This window comes from Dendrobates tinctorius, unplaced genomic scaffold (assembly GCF_039654945.1).
Source record: "Dendrobates tinctorius isolate UK_male_01 unplaced genomic scaffold, ASM3965494v1 ptg000074l, whole genome shotgun sequence".
NCBI lineage: Eukaryota > Metazoa > Chordata > Amphibia > Anura > Dendrobatidae > Dendrobates > Dendrobates tinctorius.
Window position 1 is genome coordinate 19,812,217 of NW_027361742.1, and position 20,007 is coordinate 19,832,223.

General features: G+C 44.2%; 1 protein-coding gene across 1 annotated transcript in view; it reads left to right on the forward strand.

Moving 5' to 3' along the window:
• The window catches only part of HMCN1 (hemicentin 1), a 944,468-nt gene that overhangs the window by 457,200 nt on the left and 467,261 nt on the right, over positions 1-20,007 (forward strand). Inside the window, exons 45-49 of the mRNA XM_073582913.1 lie at positions 9,358-9,639; positions 16,766-16,933; positions 17,521-17,634; positions 17,945-18,028; positions 19,409-19,600. Coding sequence (XP_073439014.1) covers positions 9,358-9,639; positions 16,766-16,933; positions 17,521-17,634; positions 17,945-18,028; positions 19,409-19,600 — 840 coding nt within the window. The remainder of the gene's footprint in view (positions 1-9,357; positions 9,640-16,765; positions 16,934-17,520; positions 17,635-17,944; positions 18,029-19,408; positions 19,601-20,007) is intronic.

The window sequence follows — 20,007 nt, forward strand, 5'->3', positions numbered from 1 at the left end:
CACCTTTCTTCCCCATACTGATGCTCGGTTTGAACTGCAGGAGATTGTCTTGACCATGTCTACATGCCTAAATGCACTGAGTTGCCGCCATGTGATTGGCTGATTAGAAATTAAGTCTTAACACACAGTTGGACAGGTGTACCTAATAAAGTGGCCAGTGAGTGTATGTTGCAGAGGCGATGCAGCCCTCAATTACTGTGTCTGTGGAGAAAGCGAAAAAGGTTATTTGTGAAGAAAGGATTGCTTTATCGCAGTAGCGTGGATCACATCACCGTTACTCATCTCCATCAAATTGTGATCACAGGGAGAGATGTACCCATGGTCCTCAACACCTATCATGATGTGTCTGGTCATTTTGGAGTGCAAAAGACAGAAGCCACAGGCCGTAGGCGATTGTATTGGATTGGCATGAGAGGACGCATTGAAAAATGGTAGCAGGAATGTCACACGTCTGTGACTATCACAACTGTGAAAGGTGATCATAAACCACCACTGCATCCGCTTGTAAGTTGACGTCCATTTCAAATGGTACCCATTGATCATCTGAAGGTAGAGGTCAGCAGGACAGGCCATAGCTAGATCTTAACGAGGGCAGCACGGTGGCTCAGTGGTTAGCGCTGCAGCCTTGCAGCGCTGGGGTCCTGGATTCGAATCCCATCAAGGACAACATCTGCAAGGAGTTTGTATGTTCTCCCCGTGTTTGCGTGGGTTTCCTCCGGGTACTCCGGTTTCCTCCCACATTCTAAAGACATACTGATAGGGAATTTAGATTGTGAGCCCCATCGGGGACAGTGATGATAATGTGTGCAAACTGTAAAGCGCTGCAGAATATGTTAGCGCTATATAAAAATAAAGATTATTAAAGATTATTAACCATCATTGATCAATGCACCAAATTTCTAGTGTCCGTCCTTGTGAAGGATTTAACTGCCCAGACTACACAGCAGTGGAGCAGGGAGACGTAAGTATTGCAACTTTCAAGTGCTGTGGCCATGACCAAGCAGAGGGGGCACAATTGTGGTCGACGGTACTGGCACAGGGCCCCTCATAGTACGGTGGTGTGTCTGATGGCGAGTGGGCCCTCCCACCGTCTGAGACTCTGTATTGTACTATGAGGGGCCCTGTGCCATTGCCGTCGGCCATCAGTGGGCCCATCCACCTGTTCAGAGCCAGGTCTTGACCCCAGCCGCTGGGGAAGGGGTGGGCAGCCCAGTTATGGAGGTTTAAAAATTGGCATATGTAGATGTGTTGGCTGGACATTCAGCTGCTGCAAAGGGCGTAATTGGGCAAGTCTGAGGAAAAGGGGGGAAAAACCGAGGCACTTTTCTGGTAACCTATGTGTCATCAGGGGAAGGTGGTACAAAATCCTTTGAAACCCATGCATGGTTCATTTTATTGAAGGTTAGATCATCCACATTTTGGGTCGACAGACGGGTCCTTTTTCTGCCAGGATTGATCCAGCAGCACTGGAGACAGATAACACACTAGCAGCAGGGCAAGTGAGCTTCCTGTAAGGCATATTGTGCCAATTCAGGCCAGGCATCCAGCTTAGAGGCCCAATAGTCAAAGTGGAATGACATGTGAGGGAGAACATCAATATGGGAGGAAAAGTAGTTTGTTACCATAGTTGACAACTGCTGCCTCCTGTCACTTTTAATCGATGCAGTGTTAGCAGTCGTGTGAGCAGTACTTGAGAAATCATTCCACAACATGGTCATTAAACCCCTGTCTCCGACGCCACTTCTGCTGTGTGCACCACGAACACCTCTTCCATTGTGCCCACTACGGCTCATGGGAGAACCAGCACCGCTGCTGTGTGCTGGGAAAGCCTCAAACAACCTGTTTACCAGAGTTGCTTCTTTGTTAGCCAATATTATCTCTAGGTTCTCCTGTGGCATGATGTTGTGTAATTTGCCTTTGTAGCATAGATCGAGGATGCTGGTCTGCCAGTAGTCGTCATCCCTCATCATTTTGGCAATGCGGGGGCCCTTTTTAGGATCTGCAAGGCATAATCGCACATGTGGGCCAATGTTCCAGGTGTCAGTGATGCACTGCCCGTGGTGGGTGGAGGAGCAGTTTCTGGCAAATCCACATCTCTACAGTCACGCACAAACACTGCCCCTGACCTTGGAATGCCAACATTTTCTCTTGCCCCCTCAGAAACATCCTCCTGCCCAAAATAATCATCCCCCTCATCCTCCTCCTCTTCCTCTTCTTCCTCCACCTCGTCCAGGACAGTTCCCTGACCAGACAATGGCTGACTGTCATCAAGGCTTCCCTCCTCCTCTTCCTCCGCTGCAGACGCCTGATACTTAATGTACGTCAAACTTTGCATGAGCAGACGCATAAGTGGGATGCTCATGCTTTTGATGGCGTTGTCTGCGCTTACCAGCCTTGTGCATTCCTCAAAACACTGAAGGACTTTACAGAGGTCTTTCAGCTTTGACAACTGCACACCCGACAATTCCATGTCTTCTCTCAAAGTGCCTGCCCGTGTATCCTCCCACAAATGCATTACAGCCTGCCTCTGTTCGAACAGCCTCTCAACCATGTGCAGGGTGGAGTTCCACCTTGTTGCAATGTCTATGATTAGGCGGTGCTTGGGGAGGTGGAGCAATCGCTGCAGCTTCTGCATATGACTGCAGTGTACGGCCGAGCAACAGATGTGCGAGCACAGTTTTCGCACCTTATGGAGCAGGGATGTTAACTCCTGATAATTATTAAGGAAGCAAAGTTTGAGCCAGGCAAGGTATGTGTGTGAGTTTTGCATGGGCTATGGCTGCCACAAAATTATGGCCGTTATCACTGACTACCTTGCCAACCTCAAGATGTAGACTGCCCAGCCATGACTCTGTTTGTCGCTGCAAGTAGTCGGCCAGTACCTCTGCGGTGTGTCTGTTGTCGCCCAAAGACATCATCTTTAACACAGTTGCCTGCTGACACTTACCACTAGCTGTTCGATAGTGGGACACCTCGTGTGCAACACTGCCAGCTGCGGATGTAGTGCTCGTGCGACTGCGCTCCGTGGACGAGCTTTCGCTGATAGAGGAGGAGCAAAAGCCTACAGCCAACTGTTTCCTATACCGTGGGCTAGGCAGCACTGTTCCACCGACGCTGTCCCCAGTGGAGCCTGCATCCACCACATTAACCCAGTGCACAGTGATGGACACGTAACGGCTCTGGCAATGCCTACTGGTCCATACATCCATTGTGAGGTGCATCTTTCCACTCACTGACTGTTTTAGTGCATGGACAATGCGGTCTTTCACATGCCGGTGGAGGGCAGGGATGGCTTTTCGAGAAAAGAAGTGACGACTGGGTAGGTCATAGCGTGGGACAGCGTAGGCCATGAGATCGCGGAAAGCTTTGCTTTCAACCAAAACGGTAGGGCATCATCTCTAACGAGATTAGTTTGGCAATTTAGGCGTTCAAACACAGTGTAAGCGGATGACAGGATGAGTACTTTCTTGTCCTACTCAGAGTGTCTGTAGGGTGAGCTGGACTGGAGAGCTGCATATGGGGGAAGTAGCGGTGGACCGGATGGAGTGAGAGGGAGTTGTTGTTGGTATTGGTGGTGATGGGCTAGATTTAGTGTTGTGTTGCAAAACCATTGTGATTCCCTGAGTGCTTGGCCTTGCGACGACACCTCCACATTTAGTGCTGGTGGTGTGCTTAATGGTGGCGGTGGTCTTACAGTGGGGGTAGTGATGGAGCGTTGTTGGCTACCTTCAATCGGAGCAGGTGCACATGTGCTACATGAGGTTTTGTAGTCCGTCCACGCTTGCAAGTGCATGATGATTAAATGTCTAAGCATGCAACTGGTATTCAGATTTCTGAGTTGTTTACCTCGGCTAAAGGTCCTTCCGCAATTCTTACAGGTAACCTTTGCTTCGTCAGTAGGATTTTGGACAAAGAAGTGCCACACTGCACTCTTCCTACTATGGTAAACATTTTCTGGCCTTGCACGCTGTGCTAAGTTGACCTTCTGGTCAAGCTGTCCTGCAACTCTTTTAGTATTTGTTCCACGTTTTAGGACAGCTACGGGCCTGCTAGATAACCGCTGCTGCGATGTCAATGCCTGCTGCGGATCCTTCTCGTTATCTGAACTATTGCCAGTGCCACCCTCCTCCCCCAATGGATGCCAATCCGAGTCCAGAACTGGGTCATCCATCACCTCCTCTTCAAAGTCATCTGCACCTTCCTCTTTACCTTCCTCTGTGTCACCGTGTAAGGTGGTATGGTTTGCAGGAAGGGGCACCTGGGTTTCATCTGGGTCAGATTCTGGCTCAATAGACTACGAGGGCAATGTAGTGCTGTGGGTCAATGTACCAGCAGAATCATCTAGCAGTGGCTGTGCATCAGTGCACTCCATGTAAGATTCATCTTGGACTGGGGAATTCTGGATTTGACTGGATAACCCAGGCATGGTATGTGAAAAGAGCTCCATAGAGTAATCTGAAGTGTGGACTGCCGCATCCGTAGCTTTTGGTGGGGGTGAAGGACACAAGGAAAGGGGTATTTTATGACTAGAAACCTGCACTGACGACTCCGTGCTTGCAGTTGTCGACCGTTCAGAAGAGGAGGAAATAGAACTGGTGGCTATTTCGGCAATGTACGCCAAAACCTGTTCCTGATGCTCCGGCTTTAAAAGCGGTTTTCCGACTCCAAGAAAAGGCAACCTTACAGGCCTTCTTGGACCAGAGGATGACGCAGGCTCAACACCTCCTGCCTTAGCTGCTATTGTGCTTTTGCAAGAACCAGCCGATGCACCACCAGCATCAGTACCAGCTGCGCCCCACTGGCCACGTCCGCGGACTCTTCCACCATACTTCCTCATGTTTGGAAAAATGTACCAAAAATACCAGCAGAGAGAGATGGTACTGTATGAGGAGCGTCCAGCTGTGTAAGGTGTATGAAAAAAATTAAATCTACGTATATATTTTGGTAGTCACAGACGCTCTCACATTATGTATTGGACAATAATCCAACAATCAGATATACGGAACTGTTTGAAAAACGGACACGACTCTAAGGTGTAGGTCTGGAAAAACGGACAAACTCCTCGTTTTTTTTTTCCAGAGTCACACACAGGTAGCTTCTATTTCTCCGCGATACCAGCCAGAATACACGGTAGTGTGTGAGGAGCGTACACCACTGTACGGTGTGTGTATGTAAAATTGTCACACTCCGTTTATTTGTATACGGACTGACACACGCTGTCTCTGTCTAGTTTTGACTGTAATCAAACAGCAGATATACAAAACTGTTTGAAAAATGGACACGCCTCTAAGGTGTAGGTCTGGAAAAACGGACAAACTACTCTTTTTTTTTTCCAGAGTCACACACAGGTAGCTTCTATTTGTCCGTGATACCAGCCGGTACACAGTAGTGTGTGAGGAGCGTACACCGCTAAACGGTGTGTGAAAAAATGAATGCTCAGTAATTCACCAGGACAAAATAATAAAATTTGGAGTGCTTTTAAAAGAGCAGTTTGAACAGCAGTGTGCACACAGCAATGCAGCTAGCAGGTAGCCTTAAAAGGCAGCCTAATCACTAATAGCGCTGCTGCACACAACAAAAATCCTCCCCTTTCACTGCACACTAACTGTACAGTGAAAAGCGCTATCAGCAGAAGCAGTATTTTTTCCTCTTTCCTGCCTAACGCTCTCCCTGTTCAGAATCAGCAGCAGCACCTCTCCCTATGCTAAGATCAGCAGAAGTAAGATGTCGGTCGGCGTTCACAGCCTTTTATACCCCCTGTGACGCCACATAAAGCCAGCCAATCACTTCAATGCCCTTCTCTAAGATGGTGCTGGCCGCTGCGCATGTCATCGCATTGCCCACAGTGTGCGTCCTCCATCATTGGGTGAGAAAAGGTGCTGAAAGCATTATTTGAAACGCGACTTTGGCGCGCTGATCGGCGACCTCATGGCCGACCTCACGCTAGGGTCTGGTTTCGATCAGCGAAACCCGGCTTTGACAAAAGTCGGCGATTTTTTAATCTGACTGACCTGTTTCGCTCAAATCTAGTCTCTTCTAAAATGTAAAGTGCTGCAGAATATGTTAGCGCTATAGAAATATTATTACTATTATTATTATAGGTAGAAAGCTGCCAATCAGTGGTGGGGGCAGTTCTGCAGAGCTCTGAATATGGAGGAATACAGGGCAACAGGTTATATTAGTCCTCAGAGATGAGTGGATCAATCCGCAAACGATATAGTTAGAATCAAATTTCCTGAAATTTGTAGTTTCATGTGAATTTGAACTTTTTGAGATTGAATTTGTTAGGAATAAAACTTGCCCGGCATCATTTCTCCCACTGCTGAAGCATCAGAGAGTGGGCTAACATCATTTTGCAATGCTGCACGGGCCTCCCATTAATGTCCTGCAGCTATGATATCATTCAGATGATTATACCATGTACAATAGTCAGTTCCTGGGCCATCACAGATAAGCAGTTCCCATGGAGCACAATTTGTGCGGCAAAGATATTTTCCATCTCCCGAGTCATTGAATCTCTCTCTTGTAGGGAAGGTGACCTGACGGATGGACTTGTCAGGAAGTAGGAAGGAGGGTTTGCACATTTTAGGCAGATAGCAGTTATGACAGTGGGGAAACAGCTAGGAAAGTGTAGGTGACGTGCAGTTGACCACAAGATGGAGGCAGGAGTGTGAGTTCAGGACTTGACAGCAGCTTAGGACTTTAGAAACCGTTGGTCATGGGGGGCGGAGGTACAGGGAACCGGGAAAGTTATAAATTTGACAGGAGGGTTCCAGAAAGTTCCAATCCCCGGGAGGAGCTCAAGAGGAGAGGAGCCTGTGGCAAAGTGGGTGTTGTGAGGAAAGCTCAACCAGGGGACTGAGGAGAGAAGAAGTCAGGGGGGTGGTCCTGACACGAAGTACCGCAGTACAGACAAGGTCCCGAGGGAAAGCATACCGAATTTGACGACGACAGCTGACCAGTAAAATTACTGTTGGTGTACAAGCCTAAGGCGGCCACAGTGACCAAACTGGCAGGAACGTCACTAAGCTGAGAAAGGGACGGTGTGTGTATCTATGTCCCAAGTAAAAGTACGGTGTGTGTGCACTGGGGCCTGGAAACGGAAGGCCGTGATGGAATTGCGGTGTGTTGTCAGAGCCGTCAGTTGGACGGCGGTAAATAAACTTGGACCTGTTGCACCCGAAAACTGCCTCCATCTTGTGTCTGTACGTTACTGCGTGGTATATAAAGGGACCACCCCCCAGTCTGGCCCATCGACCCTACACTCTCATATATAGTGTAAGGGCCCCTGTTATGATGAGTCACCGAAGGAGGAAAAAACAAAATACCAGCTAAGTCCAGAAAAACCAGAGAGGTTGGCAGCTATCGGATTGCAGACCCCTGAACCTATCCACAACAACTAGCAGTAGCCGTGGGGGGTTCCTATGGTGCCCTAGACCCCTCGATCACAGCCGGAGAACTACATAGCCTAAAGACAGAAAGGGGAAAAACTAAACTGCCCCAGAGCAGACCCCAAAGCAATAGGCAGCCCCCAACATATAATGACGGTGAAGCAAGATGAAAACACTAACACAGATAGAAAGATAGGTTGAGCAAATGATGGGGCCCAAGCTAACTACATAGGACAGGATAGGAAAGCTGCTGTCTGCCATCCGCAAAAACCCTATCAAAATGAGCCAACCGACTGATAGGAAAAACAGGCCCTATATCAGCACTCAGGTATATTCTGATGACAGAGCAAAAGATCAACAGATCAGAGACAAAAATGGAATTCAGCTCACCCCTGGCCGGGGATGGCAGAACTCCCAAAAAACAAGGCAAAACAAAAACAAAACCGAAGAGTACAAAGCAGAGCAGAAAAACTTAGCTTTGAGATGCAGGAATCAGACTGGTCTCCAAGAATCCAGCAGGAAAATCACCAGACAGGAAGAAGGGCGTTGGCAGCCTTATATCCAGTCCTCAATTCCAGCCACCCAGTCATCATCTAGCTGCCCAGGTGTTTGGTAATCAGTCTCACTACCTTCCTTCACTAGAGGAGGGAGTTCATCAGACCTCAATGGTGAAGGGAAAAATGAACTCACAACAGGCCCCATCACACATAGCGACTCACCAGCGATCCCGACAACGATATGAACTTGTCAGGATTGCTGGTGTGTCGCTACCTGATCGCTGGTGAGCTGTCAAACAGGCAGATCTCACCAGCGATCAGCACCAGCGACGATGAGCGAGCGCGTCGCTGTGTACCTTAGATACCAGCGCGCTGGTGCAGGGAGCTCATATCCAAGGTAAACAGCGGGTTTCTAAGCGCCACGCGGTGCTTAGAAACCCATAGTTTACTTTGGATACGAGCTAGGAGCTCACTGATTGTTGCTCTCACGCCTTCCACACGCAGCGAAGCGTGATGGCCAGCGGGAGACCAACGATCAAAAAAAAAGTCCAGGGCTTTTAAGCATGATCAGCAATACCCGGCAGGGGGCCGGTTGCTGATACCTGTCACACACAGCGATTTCACTGGTGAGACCGCTGTTGCGTCACAAAACTTGTGACTCAGCAGCGATCTCGCTAGCGATCTCGCTGTGTGTGACGGGGGCTTAACTCTGATGGTCAGCAGCGTCCACTCTCGCTATCTGTAATGTAAAATGTAAGCTCTTAGGGTATCTGCAGATAATCAGTAAACGTTGTGGGTTGGACGCTGCATACTTGCACAGCATCCAACCTGCAGCATCCAGTTGTTACATCATAGTGGGTGGGATTTCAAGAAATCCTATGCCCATTATGTGTCCAGAGATGCCCGTGTCTCACCCGCGGAGACAAACATGCAAAACATTCAGCATGTCTTTCCAGACTATTTATCTTGTGGAAACACTAGTGTCAGCAAGAGAAATTTCACCCATATAGTGTATTCAGTGAACACATGGGGATTCACCTGTGTTCAATAGACGGCAGCGCTTTGGACTCAGTGGACATGTGCTACATCCAAAGCGCTGCCAATTCCTGATCGTATGCACATTCCCTAAAAGTCAGCAGGTCTCTCTCTCCTCTCCCACATGTTTATTTTCCGAATAATTAAAAGCTTTCCAGTGTTAAGATTCTGGTGAATTTATTAGCTACAAATCAAATTTGGTGGAAAATTCGGCAAAGTCAGCAAATTCAAATTTTTAAAGATCCGCTCATCTATAACCTCTAGTGATAATGTCCTGCTGATAAAAAGTTACATTTCTAAAATTACAGCAATTGCCCAGGATAGGGCTCTCAGATTAGGTTGCAAAAACCTGGTAGATCTGGACCAAATTTATATTATTGCAATTTATGCATTGCAATATTGCTAGTGTGAATATTATATTTCTTTTGTTACAGTACGTCCTACTATATCTGAAAATGGAAAAGTTCCCATTGAAATTGCGAAAATTGAAGGAAGTAATTTAACGCTTGAATGTGACTCCAGTGGAGACCCAGTACCCATGCTAAGCTGGCTGAGAGACGGTACTCCTGTCCTTAATGGAGATGGGTTCAGACTCCTAAACAATGGAAGACAGTTTCATCTAGAAAACATTCAGCTTTTACACTCTGGCCATTATGTGTGTGTAGCTGTAAATGTAGCAGGACAAGCTGACAAAAAGTATGACTTGAGAGTGCTTGGTAAGTGTAAATATTGCTTAAAATTTTAATATTTAAACTTTATACTTTATATATTGCTTCTCGCAAGAAGATTTTTAAAGCACCATTGCAATGTTTTATTTTTTTTTCAATGCTGGAGTGGTGTTCCAGCAATAAGTTCTTTGTCCCGGCCTCATACTCACCCTCTGGTGTCTTCACCTTCAACGCAATCTTGTGACCGCAACTTCTGACTGACCGGAAGTCAGATGTTATGTCACAAGTTCTCAATGCAAGACTATGAGAGCCAGTTTGAGGCTCTCATAGACCAGTATTGAGTTGTGACCTCCGTCTTGCTCCAGCAAACACTGGAGTAATACGGCAGGTTACAAACTGCTGAAGATCGACGGGAGCTGCGGTGATAAAAGAGGAACATGGCAGCAGGTAAGTATGAGAGTTGGATCAGTGACCTTACATTAGAAGGACCGCTCCAGTGGTAAAATAAAAAAAAACTGGACTGGTGCTTTAACAAAATATCAGGTCTTTGTTTCAGGTTTTTGAAGTACTAATAGAAAAATAAGGTTGTCCAAGATATTATTTTACTTGTTCCTAAGCTTGCCCTCATCAGTATTAGTAGTCTTAAAATATACATGTATTAAAAAAGGTAGCCTGGTCTGCTATGTGGGCTGGTCATGGGGGCTATGACTTCACTATGATGATGTCACTCAGGTGATGTTCAACATTTTTTTTTGTCAGCTCCAATGGCACCTTCCAGTATACGTAGCATCACAACTGACATTAGTATGTAGGCAGTGCTGAATTTTATAGGGTAGTGCATGCGTGATTCCTGATCTTTCTCCTGCATTCTTAGTGGTGCAGAAGTTGGATCATGTATGCATGATCCACTATAATGCTCTACCTAGGTTTTTGCTGCATATTGTGATGCTAGTCACTACTCACGACAAGCCGTGAGGCTGGGTAGCCAAGAGGTCCAGGGTCAGATACCATGTTGACAAGTCATAAACAAAGGGGTAAGGCAAAGGCAAAGTCAGGTCACAATCCAAGGTCAGAATTTCGGGAAGGTAGTGGATCAAGAGAAAAGGGCAAGGCAAAAGGATGCTCAAAGGCAAGGTCCAAAGTCAGGCAGTAAAAGAGTCAGCTAAACAGCTAGGTATTCACTCAATTAGCACACACATAGAGGAAGCCCCGACACACACCAGCCCTGATTGGATGGCGGAACTGTCACTCAACACACTAACAGCTCAGAATGCAGCAGCCTGCGATTGGACAGCTGGGATGTCCATCTCCATACTAACAGCTCAGTAAACCTCTGTCATAAATTGGACTACTGAACTGTCACGTACTTCTTCCAGACATACCGATAAGTGGAATCGTTTCACATAGGTTACACATGAAATGAAAGAGGGAGAACCGTGATCCCCTTTCACTCTTCTGATGTACATGGGACTTGTGATTATATCTGGCTATCTGCAGTCTCGCGTACAGCAGGAGATGAAGTGGCTATTGCAGTCCTCACCCTGACGGAAGATGATATGATGAAGCCTGAGGCTGTGTAACAAGGAACAATATCATGCAGGAGTAGAGATATACTGTAGCAGTAGAGATGTACTGCAATTAAATGGGCTGCAGGATTGGAATGAGAGAAGCAATGTACTTAAAATGGGGCTGCATATACAGGGGTTAAGAGCAATGTACTACAGATGAGACTATACAGTATATAGGAAAAAAGAAATGTATATTAATGGTGAGAGGGGGCATATCTAAAGAATATAATGCTGTTTGCAGGGAATGCAGGGCAAGCAATAGAAGAGCTAAAGCCAGTAACGGAGTGAGACTTGCAAGGGAGACCAAAAGTAATAAAAAACGCTTTTGGGGGTATGTGAAAAGCAAAAGAAAAGCCAAAGATACTCTATGATTTTTACAGGATGAAAAAGGTGAAGTGGTCAAAAATGATGTTGAGAAGGTCAAACTATGAAATTCCTATTTTGGATCTGTGTTCTCTAAGAAAGCAAGTTAATATCAACTGATTTTCACTGTGCAATTGAAGAAATAAAGTAATCCACATGATCTATAAACAGAGAGATGGTGAGGGAACACTTAGCTAATTTAAATGAATTTAAATCTCCTGGTCCAGATGAATTACATCCTAGGGTACTGAAAGAATTATAGGAAATTGCAGAACCACCATACAGAATCTTTGAAAATTCCTGGACAACAGAAGTCCCAGAAGATTGGTGAAGGACAAATATTGTAAATATCTTCAAAAAAGAAAAGAAGATGGAGCCAGGAAATTACAGGCCAGTGAGCCTTACTTCTATATCAGGAAAGATCTTTAAACAAATGATCAAACAGCATGTTTGTAAATACTTGTATAAGAATACAGTAATTAAAGCGGCTGTCCGGTCCAAATCTAAAAGTCTGCAGTCACTCTGCTTATCTGTAGACTTATGACTCCTCCCAGCTCCTGTACTGTGTGCTGCCAGGGTTTGCCGGTTTCTGGCCTCACTCATTAAACTTGCATGGAGCAATGCTGCGCCCAACTTAGAGACAAGGCATCCAGTAGGCGTGGCCGACTAGAGGGCACGGCTTTGCTCCATACAGGTGTATGGAAGGGAGACTGCTCCCACTGGCCGGGAGTATGTATAACTCATATGGAGCACCCCGCAGGGCCTTAGGGTACTCGGTACCGGGCCCGTTGACTTCAATGGTGGATATCACAGTGGCAGTGACCCGGTCCGTGGCCCTGGGCGTCCAGTAATAAAATAGGGGAAAGTTGTGTGGTATTTAAGTGTGACGCCACCCATGGTGTTCGGCAATTAGTGGCCGAGGCTGCGGTTTTTGGTCTCCTGGGGCTCATGGTGATGCAGCCAAGATGGTTCAGCTCCCCATGGGTAGAGCGGGGGCCCCATGGCAAATAAATTTTATAAATAGTTCAGATGGCGGTGAATGTTGGGGTGCAGAGAAATAAGAGAAAGTCACAGAGCGGTGCAGTTTCTTTACCTTTTACTGGCAAGTGGTTGCAATTCGGAGTACCACATACAGGTGATGGATTGAGTCTGGCTTGCCTGGAGGCATTCAGGGGATCCACCCTGCCAGGTCAGGGTTTGGGACCTTCCTTCTGCACTTTGTGTGCGGGTCTCTGCTGTTTGTAACTAAGCTGCGACCCTCTAGTGCGTGATGGTTTCTATAACCTGTATGGCTGTTAGCGTGAGCCTTGTCATCGGCTCAGCTGCTCTCGTTTCCATGACAACTCCCCTGTTTGCTCTCTCAGCTGACTTCTTGCTGACTCACTAACCCCCGCTGCTGGCCAGAATTTATAAGGCAGCTCCCCTTTCTAACCTGCAGCAGGAATTGTCATGTAATCTATGTTACCTGGCATGGGGGCCTCCCTCCTGCCTCCAGGCATGACTTTACCTCTTAGAGGGAGGCAATGTCACTGTGACAACCGGACTTTGGGGTGTCACACATACATACCGTCAGGTCCCGGCTCAGGAACCAACAAATCCCCCTGAATCAGCATGTGTGCTGTGGGGTTTAATAAGTCTGCAGTCACACAAAGTGACTGCATACTTATCGATTTGGACTGGACAATACCTTTAGCCAGAGCCAGCATAGATTTGCAGCAATCAAACTTCTAATTTCCTTCTATGATGGAATCACTGAATGGTTAAAGGAAATGCGGTAGATATAGTATATCTTGACTTCAGCAATGTATTTGATAAAGTAACTCATACTATCCTTATTGAAAAATGACCAAGTATGGGATTGACTTGGCTGGAGTTAGGTGGATTCATATCTGGCTCAGTGATCGTACTCAGAGAATGGTAATAAATGGTTACACATTCATTTGAAAGAGCATTTCAAGTGGGGTACCACAAGGATCTGTCTTCATACCAGTTTTGTTCAACATTTTTATAAATGATCTAGATAAGAGAACTGAAGGTAAACTAATCAAATTTGCAGATGATGCAATGCTAAGAGGGATGGCTAACATTAGAGAAGACAAAGGAGGATCTAGATAAGCTTGAACAATGGGCAGCAACTAATAGAATGGTATTTAACATGGAGAAATTCAAGATTGTACTTCTTGTCAAGAAAAACAAAAATCACATCTCCAGAGTGGAAGGAATAGAAATAAGCATCAGCACGTGTAAAAATAGAGTTGGGTATACTAATAGATCACACACTGCATATGAGTCAACAGTGGTGTGATGCAGCAGCAAGAAAGGCAAACATAGAGTCTTGATCATGTCAAGATATTATCCCCACCTACTCCTCCTTTGTCAGACCTCTTTTGTAATACTATGTGCAGTTCTGGGCACCACATTTAAAAAAAAGACATTAAAAAATTGTAGCACATTCAGAGAAGAGCTACCAGGATGGTGAGCAGACTACAAACTATGTTCTACGCGGAACGGTTAAAGGATCAGGGAATGTTTAGCTTGCAAAAAAGAAGGGTAAGAAGAGACTTATCTAATATCTGTCTACAAATATCTGAATGGATGTTGCAATGTACAGGGATCTTCCTTATTGTCATTTGCATATGGAAACACAAGAAGCATTGGAATGAAACTGAAAATGAGAAGATAAAAATTAAATATTAGAAAAAATACGTTTTGACAGTGAGGGTGATTATTGAGTGGAATAAGCTGTCACAAGAGGTGGTGAGTTCTCTTTTAATGGAAATCTTCAAACAGAGAATGGACAGACATCTGTCTGAGATGACAAATAAGGAGAACCAGAGTCTATATTGCTAAAACGTCTTTAAATGTTAAGATACAAAGTTACAATAACAAAAAAACATTAATAATATTTCACAAAAAGTTAATTTGGGTACATGTACAAATCAATGATTAAATTCCTAGGTATATAGGTCGAGCATTGGGTCAGTATACAATAAACCAAACAAACCAAAAGTTTGTCTTATGTTAAACATAAGTATGGCCGCCCGTAAAGAACATCGAAGGCACACTTATTCATGAATGAAAAATCAATATAAGTCAATTATCCATGCACAATGTTGCCCGATTGGGCAACTTATAAAAGATGCTCATATAATCAGTTTTTAATCGTGAATGTTGTAAATAGTCATTACTTTAGAAGGCCTATACTCAGACACAGTTTGTTTGACAAAAGTAAATTTGTATAAGGCATTTACCCATCATATAGTCTTGCCTGCACCTTGGCCGTGCTCCCCAATGTGCATTTCTCGATAATGTCGCTTGCATTCCCCATAAGGAAGTGCCTTTGATGTCCTTTACAGTCATACTTATGTTTTATCTTTTGGTCTGTTTGATTTATTGTATCCTGACTCAATCCTCGACCTATGTATCTTGGGATCTAATCATTGATTTGTACAGGTACCCAATATATCTTTTTGTGAAAGATTATTTTCACCTGTTTGTGAAATATTATTAATATTTTTTGATTATTGTAACCTGTATCTTATTAAAATTTAAAAAACCTTTTAGCAATATGGACTCTTATTTGTCATACTGTGATGAGTCACTAGTATATGGTTACATTATATAAATAATATGGAACTGGTATCTTTATAAAAATCTGTCTGAGATGGTTTAGTGAATTCTGCACTGAACAGGGGGTTGGACATGATGACTCTGGGGGTCCCTTCCATCTCTAACATTCTATGATCTATGATTCTATGATATATACAGTACCTGAGAAAATTGATGTAGTATAGGATTGAGGGTGTATATATAAAGGGTATAAAAGGAGTGATTTACTATGGCACAGCCAGCAGATTTAGTCCTCCTATCCAGTCCATCTAAGTTGACTCTGTGATATACCATCCGAGGCAGGCCACCAGATGCTGGAGTCTGGCTTGTTCCTCTGCTCCAACAAATGTGCACAAAAAGATTACTAAGAACTTAGGGCACCCATACACATTAGATAGGTGTCAGCTTATCAATAATTTGGCCACCAGCAACCTTTTCCGAGTTCCGCTTACAAAGAAACATTCGCCTTGCTCAAGAATTTTTGTTTTCTTTGAGAGAGGTTCAGTCAGACTCCTCTATTCTCCTCTGGCAGTTGCTTATCTTTGTGCAAAACAAAGGGATCATCCATTTTAAATCCAACAATTCAGATCCTTCCCTTCCCTAGCGACATATGTTTTGATGTGGGCACTGATTGCAAGTGTAACAGAAGCCGCTCGCCATCACTCAGGTGATTGGGTATTGCAGCTTTGGTCTCCCTCAACACCGCCTCTCCCCATAAACCCTCAGTTAAGCAAAAAACTGATGGGAAATGTAATTTGAGAAGACGCGGAATGTCCGCTACCTGGATGTAAACGTGAAGGCTGTGTTTACCTATATAAAAAGATTTTCTGAAAGTATAAATGGTCAAAGCTAAGATGCTTGTCAATATTACCTGCATTTTGGATATTTTCACACTGAATCTTAGCTTGCCCATTTAGGGAAGGGAGAGAGTTTGTAGAATAAAACCTGCATGAGTCACTGGTTTACCATGACAGAGAGGGGCCAGAAGACTGCAGTGTCTGATTTCACGTACTCCTGCACTGATTAGAAGCTTGTCTCCTTCATATTAAGTGCTGCAGGTTTCTGGTTGCTGTGCAGAGGTTAAAGTGTTCAGCTTAGAGTCTCTGAAGCCTCTCTGCTTGGATGATCTCAGCTGTGCAGTATTGGCCACTCCCCTATGCTATATATACTTGCCTCATACTGCCTGGTGTGGAGTGGAGGAGTCGATAGTTGGTAGTGGCATTTGGATTAGAGGCGCATTGAGTATTACTCTGTGTTGCTTGGACTTTTTGGCTGTTTGCAAATCCTCTTTCTCTCCTATATGGTTTACATTTCTTTTTCTCTCCAGTGTTTCCCTCTGTTGTCTGGGAGTGCATATTTGTATGTCCCTGTATGTCCTTCCTTGTTTTTCTGGTTTGTGTATATTCATACATTACTACTCCCCAATTCCCTAGGTGGTGGGGGGACAGATATAGGGCTGGTTCAGGAGTTCAGCAAGGTATGTGGCCCCGGCGTCTTCACCATCAGAAGTAATCCAGGGAGCATGGATAGCTAGGATGCCCCTAGAGCGTTAGGGACGGGGAAGCAGCCCCTGGCCCAAGGTAATCTGACAACAGAATCATCACAGTATGCTAATAATATATTTACATTTTAAGTTCCACCAGATTTTTTGGGAAGATTTCAGGAGCATGAAAATGTAAGCGTTCTAGAAAGAAATCCAGTGACTCTAACATGTGAAGTCTCAGGCATTCCTCCCCCCAAAATAACGTGGTACAAAGATGACTATCCTATTACTTCTGATCAAACTGTCCAAGTTATGTCAGGTAAGTCAGGCTGCTCACCATTTACAAATCCTCAGATGCTGAAAATATTGCATTATTCTCAACAACGGACAAAGCAGTATTTAAATCAATGCTATTTTGGGGTACATAAGACTGATCTCTTTTTATTACATGTTTTTGGTGACATAAACTGATCAAACAACAGCAATTCTATAATGTCAGTGCTTATTTTCATTTCATCATAAACGTTACGGAAGAAATATTTATGATATATTTATGATATATTATTTGTTAGGACAGTTACCTATGCAGCATTACTAAATATGATTTATTTTTATTTTTCAGATTTTGTGTTTTTTTACTCCTACCTAAACCATTAACTCTTTCTCACCTTTGTACAAACCATCTAATCATGTTTTGTATCATATAGGCTTCACCTGGTTCTGGGGAATCTATATATAAACAAGCCTCAGTGGTCCTTCATTTGATGTTATTTGCTATACTGCTTTGAAAGTCTAAAATAAAAAAATGTACATATAGCAACATAAAGATTTGCTTTTCGGGCAGAAAATCCTGGTAGAGAAGCAAACAATAATTTATTTGCCAATGTATTTATTTTCATGTCTTAGGTGGCATGATCCTGCGCTTTTTACATACTGCACTTTCGGATGTGGGAAGATACCGCTGTGTGGTTTCAAATGCTGCTGGGGAGAAAAGCAAAAACTTCCAACTAAGTGTGCTAGGTAAATGATTTGTTTCTTCATAGGGGGGCGATGCCTTCTGGCCCTCACATTCTGATATTTTTCAACATCATTACCATTTTTAATTTATAGTCGTTAGTCGTGTTGTCAACTTCTTTTTTCCAAATTGAACTTTTTCCTTTGCCATTTCCATTTCTGTGTTTCTATAAAGTCTCCATATCTAGCACATTCCACCCAGACATACAAACCATTTTCTGTACATTTTATCGTCATTGAAACTGCACTTTTCTATAATGTATAATTATTATAATGATAATATATTATAATATATAATGTATATATTCCAATTTAGTGCCACCAAGATTTACGGGAAATAATCTGGAAGACGTAAAGGTAAAAGAGAAAAGTGATGTAACTCTTTCATGTGAAGTGGCAGGTAATACTACTATATCTTATTCTTATACTTTTTCATTACTTAGGAGTATAATTCCAACCTGTTTTATTGCTATGTAGCTCCAAGGAAGTGCATAACAACTCCTATGAGACAGGAACCCCCCGAAAGTCCCTCCTGGCTCCAATATGGCAATCACAAGAAGTCTCCCAATCAAGCCTCCATCGCCAGTAATGTCATAACAGAGGCCTAGATTATTATATTCCAAAAATGCATCTAAGCTTTATTTAATCCTTAAGGACCGGACATTGTTGTACTTGTGTTTTTTCCTCACCTTATTCCAAAAGCCATGACAATGTTATTTTTTTGTTGGTCTAGCCGTATGGGAGCTTGTTTTTTGTGACGTGAAATGTAGTCTTTACTCCTACTACTCATCTTACCATGCAAGGTACTGGAGGACAGAAAAAAAATTCCAACTGCTGTGAAATGATGATAAAAAAAAAATCTGTCAACATTATTCTCCAGGTCACGATGTATATGGCGATACCAAACTTGATCTTTTAGTTATATTTGAGTGGTGAAAAAAAATTCCGAAGATTGTAAAAAAAAGTTGTTTGTGTCGCCGTTCTCTAGACCTGTAATGTTTTTGACCTCCCATTGATGGAGCTGTGTGAGAGCAGGCTTTGCATGGCAAGCTGATATTTTAGTTCTTTCATTGATTTACAGACACTGCAGCAGCAGTAACATGGCAGCAGTTTTTTATGAAGATGATTTAGAAATTTGTCTTATTTTACATTTTGGAAGCAAATGAAATCTAAAATAGAATCTGTGTAATGGTGGACATGGCCTCTAAACCTAACACCTCAATGTAATCATGGCTACGTCATCTGACGGAGAGTCCCTTGGTCTCACTGCTCTTTCAGATGGGCAGCTCTTTGTATTTTGTGCCCTCTTATCTTTGAGGCACACTGCATGTAATCAGGCTCCATCACATCCTTATTACGTGAATAGTATACCTTGCATTGCTGTTAGGGATAAATCCATTGCCTGAGGAATAAACCATGTGGAGATGTGGTGGCATGCCTCTAATATGGGGCACCACGTGCTGCAGTAGAGGGCAGTGCAGTGTGCATGGATGCTAACACTGAAACCAGACAGTAGAAGTCAGAGAAGCCATACTCTAAGACTGAAGGATGCCCTCTGTAGAAGGAGGGCACTTGCTTCATTGTCCTGATTACCATACTGGCAGATATGCCTGCACATTTGTCATCGATGCCCAGTGCACATATGAGCCTTTTATCATTCTGCTCACAATTCTTCTTTTTAGAGATCTTCAAATGAATTCATCGTTTATGCTCTCTGGCTCCTTTTAAAATATATGTGAAAATGTACTGACATTCATGTTATCCCAACATTATTACTCAGGGAATCCTGCACCTCAGCTGACGTGGGTAAAGTTCGGTCAACCTTTGCATTTGGAAAGTCATCATAGACTCAGAAATGGAGGACAAATGTTTCAAATTAATGGTGCCATGGTGTCTGACACAGGAACATATGTTTGCATTGCTTCTAATTCAGCAGGCGATAAAAGCAGAAGGTTTAGCCTTAATGTTATGGGTGAGTGTATTTTGGTTTTCATTCAGTATCATTAATCAGTTATAAAGGAGAAGATCCATAGAATTCTCATACCCCAAGATCGGACAGCAGAGCAGGTGGAGGCGTTGGTCTGCTTCTATCACCCAAATGTACCTTTCAGGTTATCCCTCAAGTACCCTCACTTGTCTTACCTTCTTTCGAGGTCAATCATAGCTCCCAACCGTCCCGATTCTCACGGGACAGTCCTGTTTTAGACTCCCCTCACCCGCGTCCCGCACAGGACTCTATTTTTCCCGCACTGCATTGAGCCGCCACACCCTCCATGCACCCACCCCATCCTCGCCCTCCCAGAGTGCCACCACAGCCTGCAATGACGTCCTAAGCTGTTCTGTGGCTGTGCACACAGGACCTGTGATGAGGTCACAGGA